General features: G+C 43.3%; 1 protein-coding gene and 1 long non-coding RNA gene across 2 annotated transcripts in view; both read left to right on the top strand.

Annotated features, from left to right (window-relative positions):
- ITGA9 (integrin subunit alpha 9) overlaps nucleotides 1-8,608 on the top strand; it is a 250,059-nt gene extending 241,451 nt beyond the window's left edge. Inside the window, exon 28 of the mRNA XM_083407018.1 lies at nucleotides 7,287-8,608. Coding sequence (XP_083263144.1) covers nucleotides 7,287-7,385 — 99 coding nt within the window. The 3' untranslated portion in view covers nucleotides 7,386-8,608. The remainder of the gene's footprint in view (nucleotides 1-7,286) is intronic.
- Nucleotides 8,609-13,621: 5,013 nt separating this feature from the next.
- Nucleotides 13,622-14,318, top strand: LOC310661315. Its single transcript, XR_014503890.1, has 3 exons — nucleotides 13,622-13,714; nucleotides 13,751-13,842; nucleotides 14,211-14,318. It is a non-coding gene; the product is annotated as an uncharacterized lncRNA (long non-coding RNA).
- Nucleotides 14,319-15,073: the final 755 nt, after the last annotated feature.

Genomic DNA, 15,073 nt, shown 5'->3' with positions numbered 1-15,073 from the left:
GTTTGGCCCTGGAGGAAATTAAAATGCATTTCTGTAATTTTGATCATAACTTCTACAAGTGTAGATTTTAATGTTCAAAGTATGCGGTTTGCGTGAAGAACAGGCACCTTTAGGGCTCCGCAAGCAGTTTTAAAGGACAATAAATCAAATGCCTTTGCATATTTTAGGAACGCAAGTAATATGGCAATTGTGTTATGCAATAGTTGAAGTCTTTCAGTACTTTGAAAAGTAACTATGTAATAACGATATTCCCAATATGCACAGTCTTGCAATCCTGTACACGCTTACCTGGGAGTAGGGATGTAAGAAGGCATTGTTTCCCATTCTGCGCTGTACCCATCATACGCAGCCCTGTTTCTCTCCCCCTGCAATTTCTCTTCTTCCTCAAACTGCGCTATTCATCCCTGTTGCAAGCTCACTTAGCTTAAGTACAGTGGTACCCTGCAAGACGAATGCCTCGCAAGACAGAAAACCCGCTAGACGAAAGGGTTTTCCATTTTTCGATGTGCTTCGCAGGACGAATTTCCCTATGGGCTTGCTTCGCAAGACGAAAATGTCTTGCGAGTCTTGAGATTTTTTCCCACTCCCCACCCCCTTTTTCTAAGCCGCTAAACCGCTAATAGCCTTTTAGCAGCTAATCTGCTAATCCCTTAAGCCTTTAATAGCCACTAAACCGCTAATAGCGCTAATCCGCTAAGCCGCTAATAGGGTTGCTTCGCAAGACGAAAAAACCGCTAGACGAAGAGACTCGCAGAATGAATTAATTTCGTCTTGCGAGGCACCACTGTAATTAATTATGTAACTCATATAAATTATATTGTTATGTTATTCCACCCCATTCATTTCGATACAGAGTTAAATGCAATGGAAGTCTCTCACTCGGTGTGTGTGTGCATTGACAGGTGTAATGTATAATTTGAGAACTGAGACAACAACAGTGAATACCAAATGTATTCACTGGATTGACTTCTGTCCCAGACATCAGACGAATGAGTGAATATGGGCAGTCTCCACGCTGTTTTGTTTTCATCAGACTTGTCTGACATCCCTACCTGGGACTAAGTCCCATTGTACTCAGTGGTGCTTACTCCTGAGTAGGCTTATCTAACATGACTTGGCAGGAGGTGCATCAGGATCAGGGCCTGCCTAAGACATTTTGCACCTTGAGGCAAACTTCAAGATGGTGTCCACACTGTTCCTTATTCAGAAGTCTGTAGCTAAGTGTGATGCCTCACTTTGCCTAATGGTAGAGCCAACCTTAATCAGAATCTACTTGTAGAGATCTCTGAGTGACTTAGAACCGTAGTGTTAGAAGGGACCCTGAGGATCATCTAGTCCACCCTCTCCAGTGCAGGAATATGCAGCTTTCCCATGTGGGGATAGAACCTGCGACCTTGGTATTACCAGCACCACACTCCAACCAATTGAGCTGTCCTTGAAGTAGGTCAGCAAAGTTTTCTGACTCACGCTTTCTTTACAACAGTAGCAACAACATGGCAAACAACTGCCCCCACCCAAAAAAAACCATACTGCTGAAATGAAGAAAGTCATGTGGGGGCATAATAGCTACAGACTGTGAGCTCATTTCAGTCCTGGTATTCATTTTTTTTTTAAATAATATTTTATTAAGATTTTCACATAGAAAAAAGAAAAATACAAAAAGAAAAAGAAAAACAAGTAAAAACAATTCCATTTTCATAGTATTACTTACATTCGCTTGTTTCCCAGACTTCCCCACACCTCCCCTCTCTGTATTCCAATTCGAATATTTAATCAGCAAATCCCTTCCCTCTGTCTTATCCTTGTCTTTATCTTAGTGTATTATACCTTTAATTCTTCATCTTTTTAACCTTCGAATTTTCCATACTCCTTCACCACATTATTACTAATAACGCTTTAACCTCCATCCAACATCATTCTAACATTCATTAATTTTATAATATTTCTGTAAATAATCTTTAAATTTCTTCCAATCTTCCTCCACCGTCTCTTCTCCCTGGTCTCTGATTCTGCCAGTCATTTTTGCCAATTCCATGTAGTCCATCAGCTTCATCTGCCATTCTTCCCGGGTGGGTAGTTCTTGTGTCTTCCAATACTTTGCGATGAGTATTCTTGTTGCTGCTGTAGCATACATAAAGAAAGTTCTGTCCCTCTTCAGCACCAATTGGCCGACCATTTCAGTCCTGGTATTCAATTCCTGGGCTCTGAATTCTTTAACCGTGTGCCTTCTGTACTTGGGTCTCTGGAGTCTATTTTATCCTGCACACCTGATGTCTATGCAGCCCTGATGTATAGGGTGACACTTTAGACGGCAAATAGAGAACTTCATGATTAATTTCCCTGTGAGAGTGGGTGGGAATTCCCTACAGTACGATAATCTTTATTCTCATTGTCGCATACAGAACAACGAAATTGAAAAAATCTACACCAGACATTCAAAAACCAACAAGCCTGCTATCCCAGCCTGGTTAGTCTCCTAAAAACTCTGATACCCCATAATTAAATACAATATACTCCCATAGAGACTACCTTAGACTGAGTTTAAAACCAAAATCGCATTTGGATGGAAACTGTTTCTCAGGAGGCTAGTCCTCATCTTTATAACCCTGCACCTTCTTCCAGAAGGCAGAAGCTGAAAGAGATCATTTCCGGGGTGCGCACTATCCTGCGCTATCTCTGCAGCTTTCTTATGACACCTGGAAGCATAGATTTGATCCAAGGGCGGAAGAGTGCACCCTTACATTCCCTACACACACACTTTAGGGAGAACTGGAAGCCAGAAACCTTCTCTCTGACATTCTAGTTTTCCATTTAATCCAGTCTGCTCTTCTCCCAGTGGTGAGTCCAAAAGCAGGACATTAGCACGACAGCATCTCTCCCCTCCCCCTTTGTGTCTCCCAGCTATCTAAGTTGGTAGCCATCACTACATCATGTTCCATAGGTTTTTTTGGTTTTTGTTTATAATTAATTTTTATTCAATTTCCAATATACATTCCATCTATGTTTAACATCCACTTCTAACATATACATCTTTTAGACTTCCCTCAGCCTATCTGACAATTTCCCATATTATCACTATTACTCACATTTCTTAAATTTATATTGCGCTTTAACAATCTTAATCTTATCATATCTTTTAAGCAACATTTCTATCAATCATTTTCACAGGAGCTTCTTGAAAGCCTACAAGCGTTAATTGCTCCTCGCATACATTTTTTATATACTCTGTAAATTTATTCCAGTCCTCGGTGAATCTCTGATCGCGTTGGTTCCGAATTTTTCCCGTTAATTTGTCCATTTCTGCATATTCCATCAGTTTCATTCTCCATTCTTCCCTTGTCAGCATTTCTTCCTGTTTCCATTTCTGGGCCATCAAAATTCTTGCTGCTGTCACTGCATACCTAAATAATTTCACATCATTCTTTTTAATTTCATTCCCTAATATTCCTAATAGAAATGCTTCTGGTTTCTTAATAAAAGTATAGTTCAACATTTTCTTCATCTCATTATAAATCGTTTCCCAGAAACCTTTTACTTTCTTACATTCCCACCACATACGATAAAATGTTCCCTCTTTTTCCTGACATTTCCAACATTTGTTACTGAGCTTATACATCTTACCAAGTTCCACCGGTGTTACATACCATCTATACATCATTTTCATTACATTTTCTTTTATTGTGGTGCATGCAGTGAATTTCATTCCTTCTTTCTACAATTTTATCCACTCATCAAATTTTATATTATAACCAATCTTTGGCCCACTGAATCAAAACTGATTTTACTTCTTCATCCTTTGTATGCCACTCAAGTAATAATTTATACATTTTTGACAAAATTTTAACAATCATGTTCCATAGTTTAAAGCAGACACTGGTGTGGGGAACACCATATGAATAACCTCTTCCCAAATGTCCAGCATCATATTAAAAAGAGCTGAAACAGGTCACAGACAAGGGAATTCTGGACTTTTGCTGGGTATCTGATTTGATAAAAGATTTTCAGTTTCAAAGTCATGTTTCATAGAACCGTAGCTGGATCAAATCTAATGTACAAAGGCATTTTAAATATGCTCCATGTTGGGGGAAGAGGGTAATAACATCTGACTGATGGAGGCAGGCGAGAACATCACACCCTGCAGGAGGGTGAGAGCAGGTTTAAAACAGTAGGAATAACATAAATGTTTAATTACAATGAACAAAATATTGACTTAATGATCGCAATGGCATGCTGCTATGTTTGAGTAATTACTCCTGAACGGTTACCCAAACCCCTTTATTGCAATCATTTTGGTTTATGGGAAGGACATAAAAATCCCAGTCAGGAAGAGAAGACTCAAAATGTTCACGCAAATCAAATTGTTTTAGTCAGGGGTGGGGACTTGTAAAACTACTGATTAATATTAAATGGCCAGCAAAGATGGCAACTCTGCAACTTCTTCATTGAACAGAAGGGTTTGAAATTCCCTTAAAGGCAGCAGACATGATATCCCATTAGAAAGAGAAGGCACAAAAATTGTGTTCTTATGTAGCTCCCATTGGGCAGGAGAAATTTCTGGTGTTTGCACTCACAAGTCTATGGTCATACAAGTGTGCTTTCGTCCTGGACAATTCACCCCAAATTACTGTCACGTGCGAAGTACAAAACTTGTTAGCTATAGGGTAGGCTTCTTCAACCTCGGCCCTCCAGGTGTTTTGAGACTACAATTCCCATCATCCCTGACCACTGGTCCTGCTAGCTAGGGATCATGGGAGTTGTAGACCAAAAACATCTGGAGGGCCGAGGTTGAGGAAGCCTGCTGCAAGGGATCATTAGATACAAGTGGTTTCAACATCACTCTTCTAAAATAAGAAGTGCTCTTGACTTTTTCCCTAAAATGAAAATGGGAGTCATTTTGGAAGGTCCTGTTGAGGTGAAAGATCTGCAAGAATCTCTAAGGGAAGTGTAAAAAATGAATAAATCCCAATGTGTGTAGCAACCTCTCCCCGTTTTCCCCATACTCACTTTTAAGCATTGTTGCCAAATGTATCCTAAAGCAAAATGTGAGGAGTTAGTGAGAATGTGGAAACATCATGAAGAACTTGAAAGGGAAGAATCTGTCAGATTAGCAACATTTCTCAGTGGTTTTTTAAACGTCTCCAAATGCAAATTCAGGGGAAATTTGGTTTGAACCACTGACAAGAGAAGCCTCTGCTAATAGGAGTGCCTCTCAACTCAGGTTGATTTTTGGACTGAGCTGTGTGTGTGTGTGTGTGTGTGTGGAGAAACTCCTCTCATTTCTATGCATTTGTTTGTTTCTTCAGAAGAAAAGTGGGCACAAGGTGGTACATATGTTCTGCAGGACAAGGCATCAGACTTCCCATACCCCAACCCATATAAACAAGAGACCAATAAGACTGGGTTTGGGGTCAAAACAGGCCACAACTTTTTTGAATACAGATGCAAGAGGTTTGGCTTGGGCATGGGGCAATCTAGATACTTCCGGCCCGCCTGCCGGAAGTGGCACGTAGTCAATTCAGGTGGGGGTTCCTAAGACTTACATCGAATAGGGTGACCCCCCACAGGGACTGCTGTCTGGGGGAGTGCCTTTGGCCCCGGCCCCCCTGGGCATGGCCACTCCCCCCGGATCCCTTTAACGGGATACCCTAGCATTTGGAGGGGCAGGCAGAGACTACAGCCTCCCCTCCACCCAAAACAAGGGATTGCCCCAATGCTCAACCAGGAGTGATGAATTGCTACGAAGTAGGCAAAACCACTGAGTAAGATCCAATTATCCTGGTGGGCAAATCCTTACCCGCCCCTGTAAAGAACGGTGACCACCGTATCCACAGCAAAGTCATTGCCTATCAGTGTAAACTGAGGGTGGGATGGGGGAAAACCCAGCGCAGGAACAAACAGGCTGTGTCCCAGGTGCTGGCTGCTTAAATGGGCAGGGGGCGGATCCGAAGCAAGCCCACAGTTGGCTCCATTGGCTCCGCCTCTGGCTCCGCCCACACCCCAGCCTGCATCCCCATTTGCCAGTGCAGGGTGCAGGCTAAGATCCTACCAGGAAGGGCACTGCTGTTTGAATTCCACCATCACGGCCCCAGTGAAGCCTCTTCCGTCCAGCAGGGCTGCCGCACCAAGAGAGGTGAGCGCACTTACCTCACCCAATTCATCCTCATAGCAACTCTGTAACATAGGTTAGGTTGGGAGATGGTGACTGGTCTAGTACGATTCATGGCTGAGGGAGTTGGGTTTAGCAGCAACTTGGTGGAATTGTGCATTGTGGTGTGGCAGGTAATTGCTAACCAATTACTTGCTGGCCTTGCTCTGAGGATTAGCTGTAAGTACAGAGTGCCTGAATTCAGCTTTCAGATCTTAATATACAACATGCTCGCAGGGAAAGAAACAGCAACTCTTCTTGTTGCTGTACTAGAGCTAGTGTGGTGTAGTGGTTAAGAGTGGTAGTCTCGTAATCCGGTGAACTGGGTTCGTGTCTCCGCTCCTCCACATGCAGCTGCTGGGTGACCTTGGGCCAGTCACACTTCTTTGAAGTCTCTCAGCCCCACTCACCTCACAGAGTGTTTGTTGTGGGGGAGGAAGGGAAAGGAGAATGTTAACCGCTTTGAGACTCCTTAAAGGGAGTGAAAGGCGGGGTATCAAATCCAAACTCCTCCTCCTCCTCTTCTTCTTCTTCTTCTTCTTCTTCTTCTTCTTCTTCTTCTTCTTCTTCTTCTTCTGTACTAGCTATTTTCCTGATACTACTACTGTTGCCAGCCCCCTCCGCCACTTTTCACGCTAGCGACCACAACCATCCAATTCCCCCCCCCCCCCGGACACCACCACACATATGCAAACACGATGACCATATATATCTTATTTGCACATGCATGTGAAATTAAAAAGGCAATGAGCAGCAGTTGCCGTCTGGAAATGGTGGGCCAACCAAGAATAATTAAATTAAAGGTGAAACGCCCCTGGACGGTTAGGTCCAGTGAAAGGCACCTATAGGGTGCTGCACTCATCTCGATTTTCAGGCTGAGGGAGCCGCTGTTTGTCCACAGACAGCTTTACGGGACAGAGGCGGAAGGCTGAATGGGGAAATAGATACTGTGGATCCCTCAGACCAAAGCCAACTGAGATATCTGCTCCCATGGACATCTGTGGATTGTACCATCCAATCGTCCCTCAAGTCCCCTTCAAGTTACTGGAGTCCAAAAAAAATTCATCTTAAGGACTTTGCAAATTGCGATGTGTGTATATCAGAAATGCACTCTTCACAAAGATTTCTTTTTCACTTGCAGATGGGCTTCTTCCGCAGAAAATACAAAGAGATAATTGAGGCTGAGAAGAACAGGCAAGAGAATGAAGACAGCTGGGACTGGGTGCAGAAAAGTCAGTAAACTTCTGGAGGGGAACCTTGAAAGCCCGTTCATGTGATACACACTCGCTACCCTATTGATCCTGCTCTTGTATCTTCCATATGTGGAAGAAGGAATCTTCTCCAGATTTTTCGGAGGCTCTGTTGACGCTGTTGTTCATCATCATCTTAAGCTAGGGGATGTATCCTGAGGCAACCACTGCAGGCATGTCAGGTGACTGGAGCAATTTGTACTTCCTGGAAGAGATGAACCTTGATAACTGAGCTGCAGTGCAGAACAATATTTATGAATCCAACACTTGTGGTATATACCCTCAGGGGAAGACTGTTGCCTAAGAAAAGTATTTTTTATAAATATAAGCTTTTTATACTGATTTTGACTTTTTATATATTTGTATCAATGTTTTATGTTTTCTATTGAATAGCTTTATATATATATATAGTTCACTAACAGCGCAGTCTTGTACACGTCTACTTACAAGTAAGTCCCATTGAATTCAATGGGGCTTCCCTCCAGGTAAGCGGGTATAGGACCGCAGCTTAAAGCACTGATATCCAGCTGAAGCCTTGGACATGCATATATCATCCATACTGTACGTTTGAACTTCAGCGCAGAAGAGGCAAGCAGATGAAACGAGATGGAACACCCTACGGACGCAACCCACTAGCCTTGGTGATGTTGTACATAAAGCCTTCAGTGGCACTAAGCCAAAATCCTTTCATTAAAAAGGTGTGTGGGGGGAGGGAAGGAAAATATTTGAGTTGGGAGCTAAAGAACCATAAATGCTGCTCACATTGGATTTTGTGTGTGTCTGCTTTTCAGGGATCTGTCTATAAAGTATGTCACATTCTGGGTTTGTTTTGAAAATACACTGCCCTTTTAAATCTCCCTTCCCACTTGGATACAGATATGTCACACCATCGTTCCCTAGAAGACCTTTCCTAAAATAAGAAGCAGCACTTTTACTGTTTCCAGAACAACCGCTCGGCAGTGTTTTTAGGTAGGACTTGAGTGATACCATTTGTTTGCACTTCAAGCATGGCTTGGGTAGCGAGTGAAGCACCAAACTGAATACCGCTTGATTGACAGCCCCTCCTGGTTTTGCAGTCTCAGGCAGGCAGCACAGACAGGAGGCATTCTGAAACTTTGTCGACAGCTCCTGAGCTGTGCTTAGTTATAAGAGGGTTGAATATGGAGCCTGCCTTATGTGTAAGGGCAGGATTCAGGCTGACAATTTCAGAAAATCCATTTAGAATAAAATAAGAAACGTTTTTTTTTCTTCTTTTTTGCAATTTTCTCCCCCTAAATGGTTGATCTATTTTTTTTTAATGTACCATCCTCTGTCTAGAACAAAGATGAAGGAAAATCAGAGGTCATGGGAAAAGAAGGCATGGGTTGAGGGATGTAAAGAAACTGTATTTAATGGCAGAGTATGGGGAAGGGCAGAGATGCTCAGTTGCGGAACATCTGTCCCGCATGCCTAAAATCCTAGGTTCAGTAACTGCCAGGAGTGCCCCTGTCCGAAACTTTGCGTGGCGATACCCGCCCCATCCCATAGATGGAATAAATAAAGACACCGGACACCAGAACTTAGGTTAATGGGTGAAAAATGGCCACAACTTTATTGATTACAGGTAAGAGCGGTATTGGCCTTAGGCATTGGCCCTAACAGACTATCTGGTCTAACCAGGAAGGGTTAAGCACCAACAGGGGGAGCCCCCGAGATGCACATCCCTGGGCGCTCCCCAAGGGGTTACCGCTCGGGAGCGCGCTTTAGGCCCTGGCCTCCGTAGGTTTCGGACGAGGCGACACCCCCCGGAGTCCTTTAGCGAACTACCCTTCAAGAATTGGGGGAGGTGATGGCGATCCTCCCCCCGACCTCATTTGCATAACAATACCCCGGCCAATGCCTAACCGCCACACGAGCCCAGCTCGCTGCCAATACCCTCAAGCCTATAACCAATCCCTGATTCCCCAAAAAATGTCAACCGCGGCTGCTGCAGAGGAAGAAAAGGGGCGAGCCCGGGCTGCCCTGACCTTAAGTGCCCTCAGGTGGGCCCGGGCCCAGCGCCAGCCTATTGGCTGGCGCTGCTGTAAATGAATACTAATGGGGAATGGGAATCACTGAGTCCTGCGGGGCTGGCGCCAGCCCCGGGAGAGTGTGGATGGGGGCGTGAGCCCGCAACCCCCCCTCCTTAATTCGGGAGTGGCTTTGGAGAGCTGCTTCTGTTCATTGAAGATTAGTCAGATGGACCAATGGTCTGATTCTTATGTTCCTCAGATGGATGCTGTAACAGTACAATTCTGTACATGTCTACTCACACCAGGGGTGGCTCATCCCATTTCACCACTTTAGGCAAGACGGCGAGGTACTGTACCCGCTCCATTGCCCCTCTGCCCAAGCCTCACTTACTGGGGTTGCAGGGTGGCAACTTCTGGCAAATGTTGCAAGAACTAGCGGACTTCTTGCGAGATTGCATGTAAGTTCCATGAGTTCTTGCAAGATCTTGCTGGAAGCTGCTGCTTCTCCTCTCTTCTCTAGCGGCAGGGATGGGCAGCTGCCTCAGTCGGCCTCATGGCTGGGGCAGCCCTGACCCAGATGTCCCGTGGAGTTTAGTGGGGATTACTGCCAGCTGCCTGGTTCTAGGACTGCAGCCTAAATGATTGGGCTTCATGTCTATCAAAATCACTTTGCTCCCCCCTCTCGATGTGTGGCATGCTTTATAGATCACAAACTATTCCTTGCAACCAAATGACAGGGGCTGTCGCTCATTTCGGCTTCTATGTACCCTTGTTCATAGGGCATATTGCACTGAAGAAAGCAGCAATGAATGTCTTCCTTTGGCTACCCTGACTTCACTAATATGTAGTCCTTTGTGAATGGGAAGGAACTGGGGAGTCAAGATCTTATAAATATAAACAAAAGAAACTCCCATTATCTAATGGCTGGTTATTTTATGATTGTTTCTCTGTCCCTGTTACCACCTATCGTTTGTTTTGTTCTTGTGACTGCTGTCCAAGGTCAGATCAGAAACCTAGGCTTAGGTAAAGAAATATTCCCATGGTTCAGCTGAGATTTATATCGAAAGTCCAGCAGTTTACACATTGGACCTCACTGGTTATCAGTAAGGTTTCGTTAGCAGAATTTGCTGCGTGTCCCTCAATGTAAATAAGGCTAGATTAAGATTGGGCATACACTGGCAATAGAAATTTTCATCAGGTTTGTTGACAGATTACAATAGGAGGTAGTGGTGTTCAGCACAAGAAAACAGGTATTTATGTTTAGCGCATGAATTCATCTCTCATAATGTTTAAAGCAATCACACGTTACATTAAGATGGGATATGTATTAATTTCAGGTGCCTTTCTTGGTAAAACAAAAACCTTCTCTTTGGTAATGATTCTGTAACATGTTTTCTTGCAGATCCATCCTAATGGATTATAACATGGTGAATTCTTAAGTGACTGTTGGGAATAGCTCAGTCCTCACTTTGGGGTTGTACTGTCTTAGTGTCATTTGGGAATGAGATTGCCTGAAACAATATACACATATCTATACAGTGTAAATTTCAGAGTTTTATGGAACCACGTGGAAGAGTAGGCCAGTTTTCAAGTAACTGCCACGAGTTTCTGAATGCCTTGCTATGTTTGGCCGAGGTGGCACTGCCAAACACATGAGGCTGATCATAGTTCATCTACTCCAGCAAGTTCTAGGAGTGACTTACCAAGAAGGCCAGTGGGGTTCTTCCCAAGCCCTCCTACCTAAGCTCCTTTGTGCTGGAGATTGACAGCTGTGATCTTTTGAACCTGTGGCTTTTTCCATGCCAGGTATATTCTCTGCCTCTGAGGTCTGTACTATTTCACAATGGCACTTCCAAATTAGCTCTTCAGTTGAAACCTGCATTGGGTTTTACATAGCCAACCACGTAGTCATGTGCATTCAGTTGGTTGCAGCTTCTTCGTAGTGTCTGAAGGGAAATGCAGGCTGTGTTTGGTGACCTTTTTGGATGTTACAAAGAATGTGAGAATGGCTACGAGTTCAACTGTGGTACTTTTACAATGTACCGCAAAGTGGCATCCTGGCCTTATGACTCAGGAGAAAGATTAGCTTGAATGTGCTCTTTGCATATCAGTGGCCGTCATGCCTCTCATTCCACTTGTAAGAAGCATGTGGAATCCTTATTCCGCCCACAATTTTTTGCTCTGGAGCTTTCCCTGCTCTTTAAAGCTCAATCAGAGCAAACAGCAATCCACAGAAGACACAAATTGCTCCAATTCAGCTTTTAACTCTTTGTATTGTTGCTAATTTCCACCAGCCCAGACTTTCGGTTTGTGAGCTTTCACTTTATATCACCGATTATGCAGGCAAACATTGTGGCATTATTAATAATAAGTTTAAAAAGATTAAGAGCACCTCCAGCATCCAGTTACATGGCATCTCTTTGATGATTTGCATATACTAACAAACCATAGACATGAGGAGGAAATTAAAATCATGGTAGTTCCCAAAGAAAACTCACACAAAACCACAGAAATATTTATTTGCTGTTGCAATATTTTTTTTGTACGGTGTGAAGGTTTTCTCAATGATTGTAACATGAATTCCTGAGCAGATAACCAAAATAGTTTTTAATGTGGAATAAACCATTGCTTCAAAATCAGCCTGATATGGAAGGGCTTTGCTAAGCGACCCAGGAAGTAAAATAAGACTGCTTCAATATAGCAAAGTTATATACCTCAGCACATTGAAAGAGCTATGCAATACCACAACCTGCCCCTTCTAAACACCAGCTGGTCTTGTTAATGGACAAATATTAATATTGACAAATTTAATTGGTATATTAAAGAATGGCCTTCAGTTGCACTATTATATGTAAGAATTAGATTCAATTTTATCCTGGTAGGATCCTACTGATTTGATTGTTTATGTGCCAGAGAGGCTTTGGTTCCACATGTCTGCTTATTTTCACAAGCTGAGAGACATGTTGAAATATTATTAATATTATTAGCCAATGTATCATAAAAAGTAACAATCAAGCACAGAAATGTTTGCATTCTGTTTTCTGCACTTTCTCTGCAAATCTTCAGAATTTGTCCCCAAAGGCCAAAAATGGGTCTCTGTAAAAACAACAGCAACAATTAATTGAAACATAGACAATGTGCTGCCCTTCTGTGGCACCCAAAATTAGCTCCTTGAGCTGCCCACCTCACATTGCCTAATGTCGATAGCCAGGGATGATGGACTTTATAGTCCAAAATATCCACAGGGCACCAGGTTATTTCAGTGCCCCTCAAAAACTAGAATTTGGCTGGATTATTGATTATATCTAAGGACAAAAAACACAAATCTTCAGCTATGCGTAGTTTATCAGTGATCTGTTGGCTTTTGGTTTTGTGTTTACAAATGGCTGCAATCTAATGCAGAAAACTGATGTGGAAGTACCGTCCTCTTTTATTGTGCAGGGCAGAAAGGTGTGTGTGTGTAAAATATGTGTAGGGTAGCCACTTATGCATTGCCAAAAATGAGCATAGAAGAAGACACAGATGTTCATATATATGCATGCACAGAGAAAGAGCATGTGTGCGAATTTAGAAATTATTACAGAGTAACTCAAATAGAAATACATCTCACCATAGCAAGGAAGATTGTGACAGATGACCTGAGAGCCTGCTCAGTCCGCTGTCGAAGTGCCAACTGTTGACAGACAACTTCAAGACCACCACCCCCTGCCTTCCCTTCTTAAGTTCCTTTATTTTTAAACAGGGCTTGGACTGACAGCCCTTCAACAGAGGGCAATCCTCTGTACAGTCGGCCATGTGGCCACCCTAATTCTGCCTGTATATATTTTATAGTGGTTGGTCTGAAGCAAGGGGTTAGAATCCTCACCCACCCATGCCGGTCTTCTGCTATAGATTGCAGCTTTTGTGGCTGCATTTTGGCAATTACATGTGACTGAGTAGCACAGGTAGTTTGGCCATGTAAAAAAAGAGAGGAGGGAAATTCACCAGCACTGCATTGAGTTTGTTAGATATTTTATAGCTCAGAGGCCACAAACCGTTTTCTATGTTGCCTTTTTATGGTTCTCGCTTTTGGTTTCTTTGCAATTCTACTGTGATTGCTTTTTAGTTCCAGTTATAAAAAAAATAATCAGATTATACAGTGGTATCCACCCAGATATATCAAAGAATAAATACTTTCAGCGTTTTTTAAACCTTTCACAGTTATATTTATTATTATCAAGAATCAATTGATTTTAATTAACACTAGTAATGTAAACAGACGCCATGCGATGGCAAGGTGTCTTTCAAGTAAGCACAAATGTGTGAACTCTGTGTGTGTGTGTGTGTGTGTGTGTGTGTGTGTGTGTGTGTGTGTAAGTGTGTAGAGAGTGGCTTTATGGGTTCCAGATCAGTACAAATTTTGCAGACAAGAATCAAACCATGACTTCAGGTCATGGTTTTTTAAAGCTAGGTAAAGGTAAAGGTACCCCTGCCCATACGGGCCAGTCTTGCCAGAGGGTTGTGCGCTCATCTCACTCTATAGGCCGGGAGCCAGCGCTGTCCGCAGACACTTCCGGGTCACGTGGCCAGCGTGACAAGCTGCATCTGGCGAGCCAGCGCAGCACACGGAACGCTGTTTACCTTCCCGCTGGTAAGCGGTCCCTATTTATCTACTTGCACCCGGGGGTGCTTTCGAACTGCTAGGTTGGCAGGCGCTGGGACCGAATGACAGGAGCGCACCCCGCCGCAGGGTTTCGAACCGCCGACCATGCGATCGGCAAGTCCTAGGCGCTGAGGTTTTACCCACAGCGCCACCTGCGTCCCTTTTTTTTAAGCTAATGGAAGCTAAATCATGATCTGTGCTTTGCTTCCTTGTGGCTCATTCTGCAATCTATAAAGTACTAGGTGCCACAGCAAATATTTCCTGATGTTACCCTGCAATTGAAGAAATATGCAATTTATAGTTTGATTGTAAGTGTGTACCTGTCTAAGGCCTTCCAACACTCCCATTACAAATCCCAGTGAAAAGGGAATTTTACCTGCCATTCCAAAATGTATTAAGATTGTTGGTTGATATCAATGCTATTTATACTTAGAGTTGACCCATTTAAAAGAGTGCACCCAAGTAAGTAAATTTCATTGATCTCAATTAGTCAGCTCAGTGTATGTCTAACCACATATCACCCATTATCTCCAAATCCCATAGCTGAACAAGAAAACAGTGGACGCTAAATTTTCCTATGATTAATGCACTCCTTAATCCTTACTTAATGGAGCTTTTAGTAGTTTTGTTATATATGTTTATTCTGTGATGCACATACAGTTGTTGGTTATCTGTGACACCAGAATAGTGACCATCCTCATTCCACAATTTCAGAATGCGGCCATCAAAATACACAATGCATTCATTCTCATATTGAAGTCCTCATCTTCTGTTTTTCATGGAAGTGCTCTTAAAAAACAATTCTCCCAAGAGTAGTTAGATTGAACCGCTTTTGCTGGTTCGATCCATATAATCAAATGTCTGGTCTGCCGCAGTGGCATAGCGTGGGGGGGGTGCAGGGGGGGCCGGCCGCACCGGGCGCAACATCTGGCGGGGGCGCGCTCGCACTTGCTGCTCTCTGAGTGCTAAAATCCACGGGTTAGGGGGCGCAAATTACTTGTCTTGCCCCGGGTGCTGACAACCCACGCTACGCCACTGGTCTGCC

Source organism: Podarcis tiliguerta, assembly GCF_965153285.1.
Source record: "Podarcis tiliguerta genome assembly, chromosome: 12".
Taxonomy (NCBI): domain Eukaryota; kingdom Metazoa; phylum Chordata; class Lepidosauria; order Squamata; family Lacertidae; genus Podarcis; species Podarcis tiliguerta.
Note: the sequence above shows the minus strand (reverse complement) of the source record. Positions and strands in the feature narration are given on the sequence as shown.